We start from the raw sequence: 20198 nt of genomic DNA, 5'->3' as shown, positions 1-20198 counted from the left end.
ACTTTAACCAGAACGGCTCCCCTCCTGCTCTCCAGAGTTGTATGTTAAGGCGAGGTCTTTACTGTAATGCTGTTTTTGTAGCAAGTTAAGACGGTTGGGTTTTTACCTTACACATATACAAAATGGATTCCGGCGTAGAGAGAGCGGACCCTGGGGACAGCGAACAGGATGAAGAAGAGGATGTGTATGAAGTGGAAAGGATTATTGACATGCGAGTGGAAGATGTGAGTGTGGACGACTGGCTCGAGCTAGTTGGCTAGTCCCTCTCCTGCTAGCTCAGGGTGCCATCTTGTTAGCTGGCGCAGCAGCTCTTTCAGCAGTGAAAGCGATGAGAGAAATAAGCTTTGCGTTACAGTTTTTCTTGCGGAAAAGTGATGAAATTGCATGGATGCGCGAGCAGGTGAAAAACAGGCTGACTTTTCTATACCGAATTGTTGCTAAGACTTGCTTGGTGGAGTTAGCTTAGCCGACGTAAGCTTGGCTAACTTTCCTAGCGTTAGCCGCAGGCTAGCTTCAAGGTTCACTTCATTGCTGACTGGAAGCCGCAGATTATTATGGAAACAACTATGCCGTGCCTATTTTTGGTTCTTTGTCCGTTCTTTGCGTAGTTTAAAATACGCAATACTTGGCCTTTTTTTTGTGAAAGACATGGTTTATTTTGGTTATGATTTGAGGTAGAAAAAAGGTAAAAGACTTGAAACGTCTCCTGCTTTGCCAACTCTGTTGACTTGAGTGACCTGCCGTGAGGGAACAGTGCCACAGAGATCGTTTAGGGAGCAGTAGTAATGCTATGATATGATATTTACGGGGTGAGTGAACGTAACACTCGTAGTAAAGTACTTTTCCTGTCCTGGTCGTGTTTGTTTTCGGCTTGTAAAGCGATGTAAGCGGAGAGTCGCAGCTGCACTAATCTAAAGTATGCAAAGCATCAGACAGCACATGCATCAGTCCACGGATTAACTACCTCACTGTTTGTTTTATTAAGTGCAACAGGGTGATTCAGCACTCTCTCAGATGAGCTCTGAACCCCACACACATCTGTACATGAACCAGATGTGGTGTATTTCTACCTGAGGGGTGTGTGTTTAGGTAGGCCTGAGATTTCACTGGACATTAGAGACCAATTTAGGAGGCTTTAGCTGTTTTGAAGAGTCCTACTGTAATCTCTTGGTCTCAGTCTGTCTCTCAACATTTTCCCTTCCTGTTGAGAGGCTTTATGAACTGTCTGGCATTGATGGCGATCACATTACAACTTGACACAATACCGCGGAGCAGAAGTGCTCTGTCCAAATGGTAGCTGATTGCTCGGAGCCTGTGCCCTACTTCACAGCAGGCCTTGTTCTTACTTTAGCTGCCATGTTAACATTTTATGTGTAACTGCATTGTGCACTGCTGTGTCTGGTTATTGCAGTGTTTCCCACTTTAGTAACAGGCTGACACTCATGTGGGTGTGGGAAACTGGCGTCTGGATTTTGTTTTTGCTTGCTTTTTTTTTTTTTTTAAGTGTATTGTGTATGCTGTGCTTTGTATCAATTTAGCTTGGAAAAGAGTGAGAGATGGAAAGGAACAGGAAAAGAAAGCTTGGCATGAGAGTTATGTCAGGATCAGACTACACACCATCGGCCTGATTTTGACATGATTCCAGCGTCGGGTATGAGTATGAATGACAAATGGGCTGTGTAATGTGATAATCGAAGAGCAGAAATGTGGCATCTGGGACGCCTAACAAAATGTCCAGCATGTCAATTCTTTGTATTTTCTTGCCTACGTTTACAACGTTTTTCCTTGGTGGCCATGACTTGATTTCTGGACCGTCCTCCCTGATGACACACAAGGACGTGAACAATGAATGGTCGGGGTCAAACTTGTAGTGTTGCCCGTCTCCTGACCAAGACATGGCAAGAATTTATGGCACATGACTGCCTAATCTGACATGACATGACCATCGTGAAGGACAAAAATATCATGTAGTCTGATCCTGGCATTAGAGGAAAGGGAGCGAAATTCAGTGATGTGAGGTTGAGAGGCTGTAAGAGCATTTGCTGGAGATCAGAGATTCCTCACTTATGTGCGTGTTTGAGCTCCTCTGGGTCTTGCTGCATGAACACTGGTGCTTTAGAGCCATGTGATGTGCCAAATGGGGCACAGTAACAGTAAAATCCAATAGTTTGCACACAGCACTGTTGTGAGTCGGTGTACTGTCCTCCCTGTTGAACCATTCTCTATATTTGCAAGCATTGACTAAGTCATTGGCACTGTATGTGTGTGCATATGACATGGGTTTGATGTAAATCAGGTTGCAAACAAACGCAACAGAGATATGTTCAAAATGAATGGCAAGTTATTTGCAGTATAGTTGCATTTACGTTTAGCTATATTATATGATAAAGTGCCCAAGAACTCATCCTCTGTCTGAGTAGTAAAAGATACCCCTAAATATTTCAAATTTTTTAAATTCTTGGTCCATTATAGCAATCAGATTTACTTCAGTGTCTGTTCAATTACAGTCTGTGAAACTGGTGGCTAATCAAAAATGTAAAAATGATCCTGCATGAGGAAATGCATCAATTGGCATACCATGTGACATAGATGGCTGCTTATGCTATCTGCTCAGTTTATCATCGACCCAGTCATTTGTAAACAGTAGTTGGGTAATGAGACAGGAGCCAATTCAGCCTTTCAAGGTTCAACAGACTGTGGCATTGTGTGACTGTGAACATGCATGACACAACACACTTTTACTTTCCTTGTTCATAAGACATTAATTCCCACAGTCAGTCCCAGGTGTGTATAAGAGAAATATGTTGTATAACTTAAGTTATACAGAAATGTACACTGAAAGAGGGAATAGGCCTGATCTGTAAGCATATCACTTTTAATTAGATGGCAGATGTTGGGGCTTACCTTTCATAATGAAAAGATGGGACTGAGTGCTGTTATTAGAGGAAAAATAATTTGAGCACCATGGAAAAGAGGCTAGTGAGATAAGCAGTAAGAGGAAACAGTAGTGCAACTGACAGGGAAGCAGAGGCCCACCCACTCTGATCCAGATGAATGCAAATCTTTGTGTTCAAGCTGTAGTGATTAGTCAAGTGCTACCCAGAAACACAGGCAGAAGAGTAGTCCAATTAGTTACTGTTACTAAGCAACATGGGGGGGGAAGAATGATGAACATCCATAACATTCACCTGTGTAACATAATGTCAGCTTAATATTATTTGCACTAATGCATTGTACAACTTTATTGTTTCTTTCATCATGTAGAATTTAAAAATGAAAACTAATGTCGCTACTGTGTGCGTTTAATGCATGCAATTTTAGTTAACTGACTCTGCCTTTGTGATTTTTACCCCGTTTTTGTTTTTTTTTAAGGGAGAGGTGCTATACCGTGTGCGGTGGAAGAACTATTCATCAGATGATGATACCTGGGAGCCCAAAGCTCACCTGGAGGACTGTAGTGAGGTGTTGCTGGCCTACGAGAGGTCCTTGGCTGAGAAAAAACTTAAGAAAGACTGCAGCATGGTGAGACTTAAGATATTTTCCCACATAGCCTTAAAAAACATCCTGTTGATCCATTTAATAGCTGATGAAACATTACACTAAAAGACAAATCTGTTGCATAATAAAACATGATTAAGTGACTTGACGTTTTGTGAACAGCGTAATATTATTGCCATTGTTTTTCCTCAGAAGCTGCCTATGAAGAGCGACCTGTTCGATGCAAACTCTGAGAGTGACAGCGATAAAGAGAGACCGAAAGAGTCCCCTAGTAAAAAAAAGAAAAAGAAGAAGAAACACACAGAGGACTCGGAGGACGAGAAGTCTGAAAAGGACAAGAAGAAAAAGAAAAAGAAGGAGAAATGGAAAGAGGACAAACCGTTGCCTGCTCCCGAGTCTGATGAAGAGGAGGACAGGGCTCCGACACCACCACCTTCTAAGAAAGAGAAGGCCACAGATTCCAAGAAGAGAGCTATTGAAAAGGAAGAGGATGACAATGATGATGCTCCTGCAAAGAAACACAAAAAAGAAAGCAAAGTGAAAGACGGAGGAAAGCAAAAGAAAGACAATGTTGATGAAAGGAAGAAAAAAAAAGTTAAGTCACAAAAAGAGATTGAGACCTCAGAAGATGAGACAGACAAGAGTGATGCACCATCAGAATTCTACACCGATGACACTTCTTCAACAGGCAACCTTAGTATCACAGCAAAACCTACAACTCCCAAAACCACAGAGAAATCCACTCGGAGTGAAAGCGGGAGTGACCGTTCCAAGGCAAAACAGAAGAAGAACAAATCTGAACTGAAGTTGCAAGGTTTCAAAGACTTGGCTCCGGACAAGAACCCCAAAAAGACAGATAGTTCAGCTCTGCTGCTCAAAGAGAGTGGCCTAAATAAGTTGAAGAGCCTGGCTAGCAGTAAGGGCAGCAGCAAGTCGTCTCGCAGTGAGGATGAGCCTGACTCCAGTGACACGGGGGCCACAGCAAGAGCAAAATACAAGGCTAAAGGTCTGGACTCAAACTTGACTCCTCCAAAGGATTCATCCGTATCATCATCCTCTACAGTCGTAGCTGCTCCCAGCAAGCCAAGAGAGGAGGAGTTGAAGGAGTCAAAGGAAGAAGCTGGAGAGAAGGGTGCTGCTCCGAATAATCTCTTTGAGAAGTTTTTGCTCAACTGTGAGGCAAAGGATCGTGTGCCTAGGAAACAGGCAGCTCACACAACACCAAAGGTCCAGGGCAGTTATTTACTTACTTGTTGACAAGTGTACTTGGAGACATTGTTTATTTAGGCTTTTGTGTCATGTTACAGAATTCAGGGAAGACTGACAGAAAAGCGAGAAAGGAGTCTCCAGTGCAGAAGCCTGAGTTTGAAAAGGCAAAGGAGGGTAAGTGGTACAGATTCCTCAAACTTTAACTCGTGTTCTAAAATTCCCCCCCACTTATTATTATTATTATTATTATTATGCTCACCTCCAGGCACTGTTGTCATGGAGACGGACGAAAGACAGGAAAAGACCACACAAGAGTCAGAAAAGAGTGACCGGTCAAATGAACCTGTGGCCAAGACAAAGGAGGATCTACAACGGGAACAGAAAGAAGAAGAGCAGAGAAGAAGGAAAGAGAGGCTTGAGGAGGAGGAGAAAAAGAGAAAAGAGCGGCTCGAGGAGTCCCAGAGAGAACGGAAGCTGAGGATGGAAGAGGCACAGAGAGAGAGACAGAGACTGGCAGAGGAGGCTCGGTTAGATCGGCTGGACAGGAGGTCTATGATGGAAGCTATGGCATCTGCTGAGTCTACTGAAGATTTGAGGTGGAAGGAGAGGAGAAGGAAGAGGCGGGAGGACAGCGAGTCTCGCCTCCTTATCACCTGCGATGACAATCAGGACTCTCAGGACCCCCTGGAACGCTCTGACAAAACGCCTGGTTTGTATTGACAGGGTTGCATCAACATTTTTATAATCGGGCACTCTTTACCCACTTCTATTGGTCTCTAAGCCTTTTTACATTGAGTTGTATAATAATAGAATATGATCAAATATTGCTTTAAAATACAGAGATTCAGTTTCAGGCTATATCAAAGAGCCTGTTAGTTGTAGGTGATATGGCAAAACATCAAATTAATAGCTTACAAATTGTGAGCAAAAGGAAACATTCAGTGAAACTGTGATTCGCTGCCATTTTGCTGTGTTGCCCAAGGCGATTATCCAGAAATAGTCCAAATTTCTCGACCAATCAGCATGCTCGATTTCTCATAATGGTCTGCATATTTATACTAAAAATGGCGTATTGCCCAGCTCTACACCTTATGGATTCATACGGACTCAGTGGCAATCTGAACGCTGTGTAATATCTTCTCGTCTGTATGCAATTGTTCTTGTAGAGTAACAGGTTTTGTTTGTATGTACTGTACATCCTGGTGCTGCACAGTGTATTGTGAATGTTGTTAATGTCTGGCCCAAAGAGCACTCGTTTAGCCATACTTAAATGCTGTGGCTTTGTGTAACAGACAGGGGCCCGCCTTCTCTCAATCTTGGCGTTGAGCTGAAGCTGGACTGGATGACACTGGAAGACTTTCAAAAACACTTGAATGGAGAGGATGAGAATCTCTCCCCGTTAGCCTTAACTCCCAGTGAGTTTTAGACACACTACCACATAGCTAATAATCTCAGATAAATATTTGAACTCTTTTTATCAACACAATTTACGCTTTCTTCTATTTTCAAATGCAGCCGAGTTGCGGGATGCCGTAAAAAATGGGAATTATCTGGCTGTGAAACGTGCACTCAGTTCCAAAGAGGACTATAATCTGGACCAGGAGGTAAGACATGGCTAGAGCATTTTAGGTTTTATGACCGAAATGTTAATCTTGAGTCATGTCACAGTTTTAGTAAACAATATGCACATCAACTAGATTGCAAACAAAATGCTGGTTAATAGAATACTGTTCTGTATTGTAAACTACAGTTTTCCTTCTGTGTTTAATCCACACCCCATATGATCATACAGTGGCTGAAAGGATATTATTTGTTTGTGCAAATAATTTTGGGCAGTATTTAAATCCTTCATATCCTGACTGTTAATGTAATTCAGGACATTAATGTTCCGGCCACTTCAAAAGAGCCTACTGCATTTGTACAAAGTGGTTTTGTTTCTCAACCTACACAAAACGCAGACCTGTTTTGTGCAACCTTGATGGGTTACTGAGAGACATTACAGGTCATACAATGTGCGGTATCGTGTTACAAAAATATAAAAAGTGTGTTTACAGTTTAAATATAGCACAAAATAAATAGAAATTCTTCTGATTATTCCCATGCTGTTTTAACTGCCCTGATGCTATCCTTACCATGCATTTTTTACAATGTATTTTCAACGTTTGTCAACGATCAGTGGAAATTAGTGTGGTTTTGTTTATTTGAGAACTTTGTAAATAAGCAGTTTGTCTATAGTATAGCTGAAAAAAAATAACATTGCTGCATTTCAGTACAGAGTGACGTTACTGTTTTCACAAAGTGCAATTCATTAACTTCTGAGATGAAGCCATACTGAAAATCTAGCTGTATATCTGTGTATTGTAATTGCTGTCTTGCGTTCAGTTGTGTTGATGACCTTTTATGTAGTGTCAGCTTCATTGCATATCCTCCATTGTTTTAAAAATCATTTAGATTAACTGCATATCTTTTTGTGGTCTCCTTTTTGTGTGTATGGGGGTCCACTCTCTGTCCCCTGCAGGACTCCAGTGGTATGTCTCTGTCTATGCTGGCTGCTGCCGGTGGACAGGATGATATCCTCCGGCTGCTGATTAAGAAAGGAGTGAAGGTTAATGGGCGGCAGAAAAATGGCACCACAGCCCTTATGCATGCTGCTGATAAGGTAATTATTGCTTTGCTGCTAAAACTGTTCTGCAGCTGTTCTGCTGCTTTACACTCGCCACAGAAGACATCTGCTCATGTCTCTCACTGTGTCTTACAATCTTATTGGGGTAAAAAGGTCTACAATAACTTCATAATTCTCTCTTCCTCCAGAATTTCCTCACCACTGTGGCCGTTCTTCTCGAGGCAGGATCTTGCTTAAATGCTCAGACTGTGGGTGGGGAAACGGCTCTTATGAAGGTAAGAATGGCAAAGAGCAAGGGAGACTCATTCCCTTATTTGCAAAGTGAGACCTCGTGATAAAATAAACAGCTTGTTTTTCCTTTTTGAAAACAGAATTGACTTGTGTGTCTGGGTATATTTCTTATGTCCTCTGGCTTTTATGAACGAGTAGTTTCACATTTATTATTGTTGGCCTCGTTAGGCATGTAGGAGAGGAAATGCAGATATAGTGCGCCTCCTACTGGAGTACGGAGCTGACTGCAACATCCTCTCCAAGCACAAAACAACAGCCTTGCAGTCTGCCAAGCTCAGCAACAACATGATGGTGTATGACCTCATCAAAGACCACATCCAGACGTGAGTGCTTTTAAAACATCGAATAGCCAAAAAAATTACATTTAGCTTTCATACACCATCAGAAATTTACTTCAGTGAATGAACAACTTATGAATGCAATTCCCAGGTTATCAACAGTGGCAGAGGAGACGATCAGAGCGTATTTCGAGACACGTTTGGCTCTGCTTGAGCCTGTGTTTCCTCTGGCCTGCCATCGCCTATGTGAGGGACCAGACTTCTCACTGGAATTCAGTTACAAACCCCCACAGCACGCACCTGGAGAGGGTAGGACTCAGCACTATGATGTCAAAGAAATGGCAACAGTATATTAGCACTGAGGCAAATAGTGAAAATATTGCTTCTTCTGTCAGGATCTGGTATCCTTCTCTTCATCTTCCATGCTAACTTCATGACTGAGATCACAGCCAGGCTCTGTGGGCCCTGTAGCGTTCATGCTGTCATCCTTAATGACAAGTTCCAGCTGCCTATCTTCCTTGTAAGTCACTTTTTATTCAAAAGTGTGCTTTTTTTGCGCCATATTAGCACTGTAAACTGTATTACCTTAACAAGAAATTGCTGTACGTATCTGTCGTCCAACTGATTGTGTTCTTTCCCTGACAGGATAGCCACTTTATTTATTCCTTCAGTCCTGTTCAAGGAGCCAACAAACTCTTTATTCGCCTAGCTGAGTCCCCCACAGCAAAGGTGAGGGCATTACAGCAGTGCCAGACACACAAACATGCAGAGCGCCTCTTGAGATAGTTATTTTAATCAGTGTCTATGTATTTCCACAGGTTAAACTTCTCATTGGTGCATATAGAGTCCAGCTACAGTGATGCCTATCCGTCCCTTCAAGGTCAAAGTTCAGCAGAGAATCTTTACCATGCTAAGAGCCAAGAGTAATTTCCCAAAACCTGTCCTCTGTGTGTCATTAGACATGCCAAGAAGAGGAGATTATTTGTATTCAGTTTAATGACTTGGAAATGAAGGCCCAAATACACTAGCCAGACTTTTATAGCAGACGTTGGAGTGTGACTTCAGGATACACCATCAAACTGTCAGTGTTCTATGAGGTTTACAGGATTCCTGGGTTGTTGTTTTTTTTTGAGTATGTACATCCAGGCATAGTTGAGATAAGCGGGAGGGATTGGCATTTGTAAAGGCTCATTTGTAAATCTTGTTTGTAAAGGTTTTTCTTGTTTTAAATACAATAATTTATCACTCCAGCTTTACCCATAGTTCATATGTTATTGCCTTATCACCTAGTACTTGCTGTGTGTGTGGAATAGAGAGCAGGTGTCAGTTGTTCTTGCTACTAGTTTTGTTTTTGTGGGACCAAGATGAGACTGGACCTTTTAAACACCAGAGATGCTTCCCTACCCACTGCTTTCCTATTCAGCTGTTTTACACTGAATTTGGATCTCTGGGGTAAATGGAGTGTAGGATCATTTGTTTAGAAAATGTACTATATCTATGAATATTGGGTTTGTTCAACAGTATAGGGGAAGTATTATCCAAGCATGTGTGTGTTGGGGATGTCTGTTTTTAGGGCTAGTATCTGCTCAGAGGCTGGAGGAACCAAGTGTGATGCCTTTTGTTTAGGACTGAACATCTTGCCTCCATTCGTCATTAGGACTAATGACCATGTATATTAGTTGATTAATTCTTGCTCATACACCATGCATTTGGGTTGTATGACTATGTTGACAGCCAAAATGAATGGAGCGAACCTAATCTGGCAGAGATAATTGTCACGCGAGTACAGATTAAGATCAAGATTAGAATAGGTCATATTGGGAATTTGTAACCACAATTGAGTTACTAGATGGGAGATTCTTCTGGAAACAGTGTGCTGGACAACATGGGTTTTTAATTTATTTCCCCTGACTGTTAAGAGTAACTTTATGACTTGTTTTTGTTTGCTACCTTACTGTGTGATAAAATGGAAGAGTGAGAGAATATCCATTTTGGCTTCCTCTTCAAATAAACTGTACATATTTCCATAACACTTAAATTGTTTTATTTTTTTAAGGCTATCATTGTGATGCAGCTGCTATATGAATTACTTTGATTTATATGAATGATTTTGCTCCTTTTCCTGAGCATGACTCATACATTTTATTTTTATATAAAATCCTGTTGAATTTGTCCTAGTTTCCTATAGGCATAACCCTAGGACATTTAGGATACAGTACTGGAATCTGTGTAAGCAAATAATATTGGCTCTTGAGTAAGTGATCACCTGGCACATCACGGACAAAAACAAAGCAAGCTTCATACTCTAACATTTACTATTTTAGTAGTTTCTTCGCCTTTCAAGACAGCAAATCTTCTCCCTCGTGGTACCTTACATGGAAATTTCTTGTGGTGTTTGAAGGACAAACTTCCAAATTCCATCCTATAAATAATGCAAGCACGCAAAGATGTTTTATATTTATTGAAGAAAAGAGGGCCACCCTGAACCTATTGCAAGTTAGTTTCTCTTTAGCACCAGAGAATCACTAATCCTCTGGGCTTGTATAGAATCTAGCAAAATCACCTAATACATTTTAAAAATGGCCATGCAATCTACTTTTTCATGTCTGTGCAATACAGAGAAAAAATAATTTACAGCCACTTGCTGTATCCTTAAGACAATAGTAGCTGAATTCTAGGTATCATTACAAGTGGAGGATTTGGTGTTAGTGTGATTAGCTTGATATGCTTGAACAAAACTCTTACACCAGGCTAAGAGAAAAATAATATATAAGAGTGAATGATGTACCATCATCCAGAGGCATGAGTTGAGCTCTTTCAATAGCCTGAAAAGTGAACAAATACGGAGCATTATAAAGATGGGGGGGGAAACAGATAGATAAATGAATGAAAATAAGAGTCATATGGGAGAGACCCATACAGTGCAACTCTACCTAGATGTCAGTTTTGATTAAAACATTCAGCATCAGGTTTTTGTTTTTTTTTATCTTTTCTGAACAAATCAAGCATACATTTCCCCCCCCCCCCAAAAAAAAAGTAACAATAACCTAACTAAAATGGTTTTCTATGATTTAAAGGATTGATTAGATGCTAAATAAGTTACTGACATAACACTTTTACCTCTGGTATTACATGGAGGAAACATGCAAAAGAGGATTTTTTTTTTCTTTTAAATATATAAAAATCTGAAATATTTGGTCATGTGGTTGACGGCATACACATTCCGACACCTTGATAATACATAACTTTACTGAACATCCCGATCAACTTGAAAGCATGAACAGTGATGTGATCACTGCAAATTTGTCAAATACACCATTTTTATATATACAGTTAATGTTCATATCAAATTGAAGAAAGTGTGATCTCTGTGACTTTAACCATGGAATGGTTTGAGTGTTTCAGAAACTGCTGATGATCTGGGGTTTTCTCACACAACAGTCTTGAGAGTTAGACAGAATGGTGCGAAAAACATCCTATGTGTGGAGAGACTGCAGACTGAAAACACCTTGTCGAGAGAGATCAGAGGAGAATGACCAGGCCTGAGTTTCCCAAAAGCATTATCATTGTGCTGCAATCATTAAATGGTAGAGCGAGCAGCACACTGAACACACTCTCCTAGTTAAGATACTCTTAGCGTTAAGAGGCTTTTGGGAAACCCACCCCAGGCTGGTTTTAGCCAACATTAAGCTCATAGTAACACAAATAAGCACTCTTTACAACCATGGTGAAAGGAAAAGCATCTCAGCATGCACAGAAACCTCAAACGTTGAGGTGGATGGGCTACAACAGCTGAAGACTACAACTGAAGCCAAAAACAGGAATCGAAACCCATCATGGGTACAGACTCACTTGAACTGGACCACTGTATCAAGTTTCAAAGTGTTTGTCATATGCACAGTAAGCAACATGTCCTCTTGCACAATGAAATTCTTAGTTCACCGTCCACCATGAATGTCAAATTACAACAATAAATAGGTGGAAGAAATAATAGAAAGTAAAGGCAATATAGTGCAAAATAAAAGTAAAAAAAAAAACCTCAGTATAGTACAAAAAAGATAATGTAGTGCAAAATAGGCAGTATGATAAAAATAAGGCAATGATAGAATGTAGCAGCGAAAAAGGGCAGTAGTGTGTAAACAGTCAAGGACAGTTTACAGGAAGGTAGTCCGTGGTTATAGACTCCTGTCAGCTGTTCAGGAGTCTGATGGCGGTGGGAAAGAAAGAGTTCTTTAGTCTGACAGTCTTACATTTCACACTACTGTACCTCCGGCCTGAGGGTAGAAGTGGGAACAGTCCATGCTGGGGGTGGGTGTGGTCTTTGAGAATGGAGGCAGCTCTCCTGTGGACTCTGCAGTGGTAGATGCTATGCAGAGAGGGCAGTGGAGTTCTGGTGATCCTCTCAGCAGTCTTCACCACCCTCTGCAGGCGTTTGCGGTCCATAGCCATAGTGCTGCTGTACCACACAGTGAGCCAGCATTCAGCAGCGGAGTGAGCGAGCACGTCTGCCTCAAGGGGCGCCATGTGCCACCATGTAACCAGTTGTAGACTGGAAAATGACCAGATGATCCTGTTCTTGACTGATAGACGTGGAACCCAATATGGTTTCTGCATTCTGAGATGCTTTTCTACTCAGCGTGATTGTAAAGAGTCTCTTTTCTATAGCATTTAAATTTGAGTTCCTTCCTAGCAGCTCAAAACAATTGTTCCTCTTACATTTCTGATTAAAAACTTTTCACCCACAGAACTGCTGTTCATTAAGGTTTTTTTGTTGATCACGCCATTCTGTGCAAACTCCAGAGACTGTTGTGTCTGAAAATCCCAGGAAATCAGCAGGTTCTGAAATAGTCAAAACCTTCCGGAACCAACATCCATGCCACGATCACAGTCACAGAGATCACAATTTGGTTGATGTGAACATTACCTGAAGATCTTTATCTGTATTTATATGACTTTATTGCATTGCACTACGGCTGCCACACTATTTACTTATTAGATAACTGTACAGGTGTTCCTATTAAAGTGGACAGTGTCTTTTCTATAGAATATGTTGTTCATGGAGAACTCAGTAAAACTGGTCACACACAGGAGCTTCTTTGTAAAAGACTCAAGGAGTCGATTCAGAGTCAGGAGAACCGACTCCTGAGTGAAATGGGCATCATTACTGTCTGTTCATTAAAATTAACCTTTAATCCTCTGCGTGTATAAATGCATTAATAAATGTATTAAACTCGAGCAATTAATCAAACATTAATGAACTCAGATATGTAAACCAGGAACCGTATTTTCCTCAGAAGTTCGGGTTGTACTTTATTTCTGCTGCCTTTTGTGTCTAGATGAAGAATGAGAGCCTCGAGTCATTTAGAAAGCCGTTACAGAAAAAGTATTTACAATAATCCGAATTTATTCATTAATAGTAACAGTGAAAGGCATTTATACACGCAGAGGATTAAAGGTTAATTTTAATGAACAGACAGTAATGATGCCCATTTCACTCAGGAGTCGGTTCTCCTGACTCCGAATCGACTCCTTGAGTCTTTTACAAAGAAGCTCCTGTGTGTGACCAGTTTTACTGAGTTCTCCATGAACAACATTAAACTCGAGCAATTAATCAAACATTAATGAACTCAGACATGTAAACCAGGAACCGTATTTTCCTCAGAAGTTCGGGTTGTACTTTATTTCTGCTGCCTTTTGTGTCTAGATGAAGAATGAGAGCCTCGAGTCATTTAGAAAGCCGTTACAGAAAAAGTGTTTACAATAATCCGAATTTATTCATTTAAATCATCGCCACATTCGGCGAAGAAATAACTATTTTTTAGTTTGAATTATATGTAAATAAATCTATAACAGAACCGCCTCCATCACTGATTCACCAGCTTTCAGATCAGTGTAATCAACCATCACAAGAAACTTGCAGCAACGTGCACGCGTCCTAACCACGAGTCATGGGCCTGTCAAAATAAAAGCTCTACAATATTCTGATGGCAGACAGATAGTAATGGTTATGTCGATGTGCTGCCTATTAACACACACACGTGTGTTTTATATATATATATATAAGCAGGATAACCTGGTTAAGCGAAAACGAAGTCTATGAGAAGAGGTGCACATGCAGTACACAGGGGACAGGATGCAAAAAAAAAAAAAAATCATGTAGTCTGTCAGATTATACCGCATAAACGGTAGGAAATTTATTTCTATTGAAAAGGCGATATATCGAAGCGTCTCTCGAGTACATTGATATGAAACCACAAAGTGGCTCCTCGATTCAGGCTTGGTGTAATTTGATCTAGTTTAATTGAGGGTGAAAATCAGCCTGTTGAACATTAAAGCCTGGAGGAGGAGAAGGAGGAGGTTTCTAACCGGGCTTTTGGAATAGACGGTAAGGTCCGAACACGTGATTCCAAACCCACAGCAAACGAGAAACTTCTCTGAAGGAGGTGCACTGCATGAGTTTTAATTTTCACTGCAGCTTCAATTTTGTACGTGTGCCGCCATATTTTGACACCTTTCTAAAGTTAAGGGCTGCAGTATGCATTGTACTCAAATTGACAGGAGTTTCACAAGCCATTAGTATCCGTGCTTTGGCCACAGGCCCTGCGCAAAGTTACTGCGTGCGTGTGTACTTCCTGAGAGAGTATGGAGCAGTGCCAGTGTTCAGATCTGTAAATAACTTACAAGCGACAGATGAACAAATAGAAGACAGACAGTGGATATAATTAAACAAACAAACAAAAATAGCACTTTTTTCATAATTCATACGAAAAATTATTCATAATTCAGGGTACAGTGTTAGAACCTTAACATCACTATAATAACCGTGTATGTGATGGACTACTTACAAATATGCCTTCTTTGGTTGGATTTCAATTTTTAAGTTGATCGGAGAGCAGTGCGCATGCGCGATAACGAGCGGCAAAGGACCTCGTTGGCAGTATCCTCCCACGCGCCTGGAACGTCCGTACGTTTTCGCGCATGCGCGCCTGAATTTATGTCAAGGCACAAAACTGGCGCTATATCGTTTCCAGCTCTCTACTCGGGTAAGAATTTTTCACTGGTGGTTTTTGATGCTATAGCTACTGGGTTTAATTGGCCAAAGTTATCACAACTGTCTGTAGTGTGTAGCTCGTGCTAAAAGGCATAATTCGGGTCACCTGCGTGGTTCTTAAATCTAATTTAACCAGGAGAGAGGCAGGCAATTTCTTACCCCGCCTGAGATTTTCTCCCCCTCTGTGCTGTGGTAGAGGGTGCTGTTGCCGCTGCGCGTCCGCGTATTGTTTCTGTAGCTCTCTAATGGCGGACAGAGACAGTAGTGCTACCCACTGAGGGGGAAATTACTGCTCAACTACCGAGTGCTCGTTACTTTCATAGCTGGTTATTGTGTGTGCTTGACCGCGTCCTCGGTTCAGAATCTCTCCTCATGACCCGGTCGGTTCGGTACATTTGTGTACCGAGGCGTTATTCGTTGATGCTCTGGACTGTATAGCGCCCCCTCAGGTAGCCACATGTAATGTCCTTTTGATTGCCCGGGGTAAAAGCTTAGGGGTAACTACTTCCGAATTAAATGTTCATCCAAGACACTAAAACTCATTCCAAGTCTTCTACACTGTGTTATTACTTGAATATCTGCTTTGCTTATTTGTAACGTTTATTAGTAATCTTCTAATATGGTTAATGAAGATACCATAACAAAGAGTCTAAATTGATCATGGTTTATGATAAATTGAATTGCTTGGACCTTTTTAATGGTCATTTGTGCACTTAATGGGTGTATAGATGCTACGATTATTCGCGAATAACTTGCGACGTTTCTCTGTAGCTAATAACAATGGCGCAGTCTCACAGGCTCTCCTCCTCCCTCCCTCCTCCACTTCCACTTCCACGCTAATCCAATGGCTGTATGCGCCAGGCAGAGAGAGGCCAGGGGTGGGAACACGGTGAACTGAAACACGGCCACACTTCAGCCTGGAAAACACACGCTTTTCACACTGCGTTCTTAAGTAGAGTCCGTGTCTTTTATTTATACTTCTGTGAGGAGGGGTGGTGTGTTGTGGTTTTTTTCCCTACCCTTTTCCGTGTTAAAAATGGGACTTGTGTAGCGCATGCTGTCGGGGCCGTGGAGCTGCGGCCCTGGTCCAGTCCCAAACCCCACAGAGCCTCGACTCGAGTGCACAGTAAAGAGTCCAGCTCTAGTGGGCCTCACTCACTCACCACCTCTTCAGACCAACCAAGAGCATTTTCTGGATTTGTCTCATCTGGAAATGCTGAAGTTAGAGAACATGGAGCAACTTTAAAGCAGGGAAGACTTCCTTAGAAACACATTGTCCAGCACCTTCCTGGTCACGTGGCATGAACGTGATGATTATCGATTAATTCTGTCCCTCGCCCCTGCTAGCACGTGTGAAGACTTCCCACCCATAGCACATGTTCCACTAACAGTAACAACAGACATGGATGGTTTTTAAACCCTGCAGATACTGAATATGAAGTCTTTTGAGTTGACTTAAATTTTGTGTAAACAAATGTACTTGAAAAATTTCGGCCATTGCGAGCTCTGATTAATTTCAGTATTTATACATTTCCATTTCTCAACATGTGGATTTTTTTTTTTAAATTATTGTTCACCTCTTTGAGCAGCATACCTGAAAGCAGGCTGAGCTTAAAGGAGATACGCAGGACCTTTATTTGTAAATAAATTTGTGAGCGGATAGTATCTCCATCCTTGACTCTTGTATGCTGCGTAAATGGGAATAAAAGATGTATATTTTTGAGAGTTAAACTCGACCACAAAGTTGGCATTGGAGCTGCCCCGCTGTGCCAGCCATGCCTGAGTACGTGACGTCACAGCAGGAACCGGTTTTAAGGCCGAGGCCTTTTACAGCTATAGACCAAAGTCATATAAATAAACATTTATGGTGAAAGTAAGAAATACCGTTACCAACTTGCTCAACTAAGACTGATTTGACGTCATTGATTGTGGGTTGACTCTCATTAAAACAGGATAGGTGTTATAATTTGTGCAATGCACATGCATGCATTTTCACTGATAAAAGGCTAATTAAATAATCAGATGAACTGAGACAATCACATTCTGAAGCAAATTAAATAATCTTATACCGGTAACTTAAACACACAATAGATAGTTTTCACTGACGTCACGGCATTCCGGGGAACGCCCCCCAGCTGCCATCTTGGAGGGCAAACAAAACGGACCATCGCCACTACTGGCTACATTATCTCGGACGAATTTATGAAGTTATATAGTCAGTTTTCTAAAATAAAGATCAATGTCGGCAAAATCAAGCAAACAGAAGTATATAGATACACATCTCACGGTATGCAGCCAAACTGGCCTTGATTGGGGGAATTGACCCCTACGAAGTGGACAAAGATGCATTTTCAAGTGTCTATGCAGGGCTGCCAAAGCCTGAAACTGCCAAAGCCTGAAACTGACTTCATCAAACTTTAAAGGCTCTCTGATATATACAACTTTATATATTCACAGCGCGCCTTTTGGCGGATGCCGCCTGAATCGCGCAGATCCAATTTTTTTTTGGGGGGGGGTTGGAGTGTCTGATTATAATTTCAAAGTAAATTCTGTATTAAAATTACTAAATAAGCAAATCCGTTACAGTCCATGAAACAGGAAGTATAAGGATGAGAAAAAAACAGTTTAAATCGGGAAGCTGTGCACATTTGCGCAGTCCTGCACACCGCTCAGGACTACAGAATAGACCTAAAATGTTTTTCGAAATGACCCTTGCGTGAGTGAAGTGACAAGTGTCAAATAGAAACGTGACAAACGAGCGATATTAAGTGTACATTACAATGTAAACGTACACTCAGCGGTTCCAGTTAGGCAGTCTCCAGAGATTGTTCACATGATGTTTTGGTTTCCAAAAACAAACTTAAACACGATTGTTTATTTAAGCAACTTATCACTTATAAAATGATCGGCGCAGACTTTGCTGTGTTTGGAAGGCTGATAATCCTTGCGGTTGATTCTCGCAAGCCATAGATTTCTCCTTTGTATGCTGAGTTTCTTTGTCTGCTCGCCTTCGTGCTCCCGTACAGTGGGAAATGCATAAAAGCTCCGCTTGACTTCATCATCTGACCTATTACGACAGCCGTGAATACAACAAGTTTGCACCATTGCTAGCTTTAAATAAATGTAAATAATATATAAATGAATGTAACTCGCGCGCTACAATGTGTGCTCAGTGATCCATACGGTAAGCTTACCCTCCAAGATGGCCGGCACCAGGGAATCCCCGACTCTGTGACATCATGTGAAAACTATCTATACAAGTTGTGTATTCATCTAAATGCAGGTAAACGATAAGTGGTGGTGGGGGTTTTTTTTGTTTTTTTTTTTATTTATCCAAATGAGAGTTGGAGCTTGCCCGTCTGTGTTCTCGCTTCTTGAAGGCCGATCTTGTGGCTGATTGTTTTTGAAACAATCTGACTTTCAATTGTTCGTTCAGTTGTTCGTTCAGTTCTCTGTTCATTCACTTCTTCCACGTAAGGGCGAGATGGCAGCGATATCCAGTTTAGAAATCAGATGGCTGCTCCACTCATTCACTTTTCTTCATACTGTGTATTCCGCCATTACTGCTCAGCTCAGGCAGTTACTAAAACCTGGGGTGGAACGGGATGGAACCGGTTTTAGCAACAACTGCGGGGAGGTCACTGCCCGAGCAATATGTCCCGTTCCGCCCCGGGTTTTAGCAACAACCCTAGGCTCACACTCCGGGAGGACTGGTGCAACTAAACTCACTTTCCTTTAAAACAAAAATAATAATAAATAAATACTTTCCTTTTCTTGTAGTTTTCTTTAATTGTTGATACTGCACCCTCTTTCAATACAGGCTTATAGCCAACGCTCCTCAACTGATGATAGATACTTTATTAATCCCAGAGGGAAATTCAAGGTATCCAGTAACACTTCCGTGTTGCACATGAGTCTTCAGTAAAATGCGCAGAGCAGAGGAGAGACCATTTCATAGGCGCCCAATGTGCCTGTGAACTTCTCGCAAAGCGCGTCCAAATCATTGCAGTTTGAACATTCTTGGGCCATGAATGCAACGTAAATCCAGCTTCTGTCATGTTGCTGCACCGGTCAGCAACACATCTACGTGGCATGGTGATAAATTAGCTCAAAATGGAGGATCGGAGCTGCAGTCGGCTCTGTGTTTTAGTATAGCGGAAATGGCGATGAGACCGATAGACTTCCTGCTGTGATGTTATGGACGTCAAGGTCATTCACTCAGACCGCTACCTATATGAATCACTTTAATCGTAAAAATTACTATATTGGATTTATTGTTAACGCTTAAAACTATTCTTGTGCCATTCTTGAGGTCTCAAGGCATTTATAAACGAAAGTGAGGCCATGGCTCTGTGTATATGCCTTAAGCTTCTAGCAGGTGGTATGATTGAAATTTTGTTGACTCACAAACACTTGTTAGATTCTAAGCAGGTTTTTCTTTTTTGCTGACACTTTAAAAGCTAGGGTAGGCAACGTTGGTGAAACCAGCAAGAGTATGCTAGATTTTGAAAGTATCCAACTTAAAAAATCCCACCCCTCCATTCAGCCCTTCCTCCAAAACGCATGAATGCGCAGTGCCCGAGTACTGCTGGAGGATGAGTCCATGAGAGCGTAGCGCGTCATTGTCATATCCAAATACCTCATGTCTCATTCACATGTAAGAAAGCACCTAGCATTGTTGTTATGAATGTAAACAACGAATGTGGCTATTGTTGGTACTCCCAACTGTTGACTAGCTCGCTTGCTTTAGCAGTAGGTCTGCAATATGTATGCCTAGCCTTGTGGAAGAGTGGTCACATGTAGTGTACAGGCAAGTAAGCCATCTAGTCCTTTCACTATGGCCAGATGAAATGATTGGATGGGATTTTTACAGCCCTGCAACTGCTGCAGATGAGTGGCTTTATTTATTAATTAATTGTCAGAGCAAGATTTACTCATTATAGTTGGTATATAAAACGAAAGAAGTAAACGATTAGCCAACATAACGTTACACGGGGCTAGCTGGTAGCCAGCCACTGTGTGATGATGGTGCTAAGGCAGCATGGTGGTGTAGTGGTTAACACTCACTTCACAGCAAGAAGGTTCTGAGTTTGAACCCAGTGGCCAATGGGGGCCTTTCTGTGTGGAGTTTGTATGTTCTCCCCGTGTCTGCGTGGGGTTCCTCCAGGTGCTCTGGTTTCCCCCACAGTTCAAAGACGTGGTTAGGTTAACCTGGGGCAGCCATGGCCTGAAGGTTGGGATGAGGTGC

The 20198-nt window shown here is 41.6% G+C and overlaps 2 protein-coding genes and 1 long non-coding RNA gene across 7 annotated transcripts in view; 2 read left to right on the top strand and 1 right to left on the bottom strand.

Moving 5' to 3' along the window:
* mphosph8 (M-phase phosphoprotein 8) lies at window positions 1-9931 on the top strand. 2 transcript variants are annotated; one of them, XM_060929625.1, is made up of 14 exons: window positions 1-224; window positions 3373-3522; window positions 3694-4725; window positions 4806-4881; window positions 4973-5416; window positions 6000-6122; window positions 6223-6311; window positions 7226-7366; window positions 7519-7605; window positions 7790-7944; window positions 8051-8208; window positions 8295-8419; window positions 8545-8628; window positions 8718-9931. In XM_060929625.1, the coding sequence occupies exons 1-14, from the start codon at window positions 123-125 to the stop codon at window positions 8757-8759; spliced, it is 2808 nt and encodes a 935-aa protein (XP_060785608.1). In that variant the 5' UTR covers window positions 1-122; the 3' UTR covers window positions 8760-9931. The 2 variants fall into 2 exon arrangements, with proteins under 2 accessions (XP_060785608.1, XP_060785607.1); XM_060929624.1 differs by having other exon boundaries at window positions 2-224; window positions 3691-4725.
* Window positions 9932-10104: 173 nt separating this feature from the next.
* LOC132891738 (uncharacterized) lies at window positions 10105-14857 on the bottom strand. Its single transcript, XR_009655359.1, has 3 exons — window positions 14745-14857; window positions 10688-10724; window positions 10105-10321 (listed from the first exon to the last, which is right to left on the bottom strand). It is a non-coding gene; the product is annotated as an uncharacterized LOC132891738 (long non-coding RNA).
* Window positions 14265-20198, top strand: part of zmym2 (zinc finger, MYM-type 2) — a 40623-nt gene continuing 34689 nt past the window's right edge. For 2 of the 4 annotated variants that reach the window (XM_060929621.1, XM_060929618.1), the window contains exon 1: window positions 14857-14942. The gene's annotated coding sequence lies outside the window, so the exon portion shown is untranslated. Of the gene's footprint in view, window positions 14285-14855; window positions 14943-20198 lie in introns of those variants that run through there. The other 2 variants (XM_060929620.1, XM_060929622.1) reach the window with 2 other exon arrangements.

This window comes from Neoarius graeffei, chromosome 9, assembly GCF_027579695.1.
Source record: "Neoarius graeffei isolate fNeoGra1 chromosome 9, fNeoGra1.pri, whole genome shotgun sequence".
NCBI classification, from domain to species: domain Eukaryota; kingdom Metazoa; phylum Chordata; class Actinopteri; order Siluriformes; family Ariidae; genus Neoarius; species Neoarius graeffei.
The sequence above is the reverse complement of the archived record's forward strand: the minus strand, read 5'-3'. Positions and strand labels throughout refer to the sequence as shown.

Excerpts from the sequence above, each read along its gene's own strand:
- mphosph8 (XM_060929624.1), top strand. The coding sequence starts at position 123 with ATGGATTCCGGCGTAGAGAGAGCGGACCCTGGGGACAGCGAACAGGAT. Across the intron at positions 3,523-3,690 it reads TTAAGAAAGACTGCAGCATG|AAGCTGCCTATGAAGAGCGA; the intron begins GTGAGACTTAAG and ends GTTTTTCCTCAG. Across the intron at positions 7,367-7,518 it reads TTATGCATGCTGCTGATAAG|AATTTCCTCACCACTGTGGC; the intron begins GTAATTATTGCT and ends CTCTTCCTCCAG.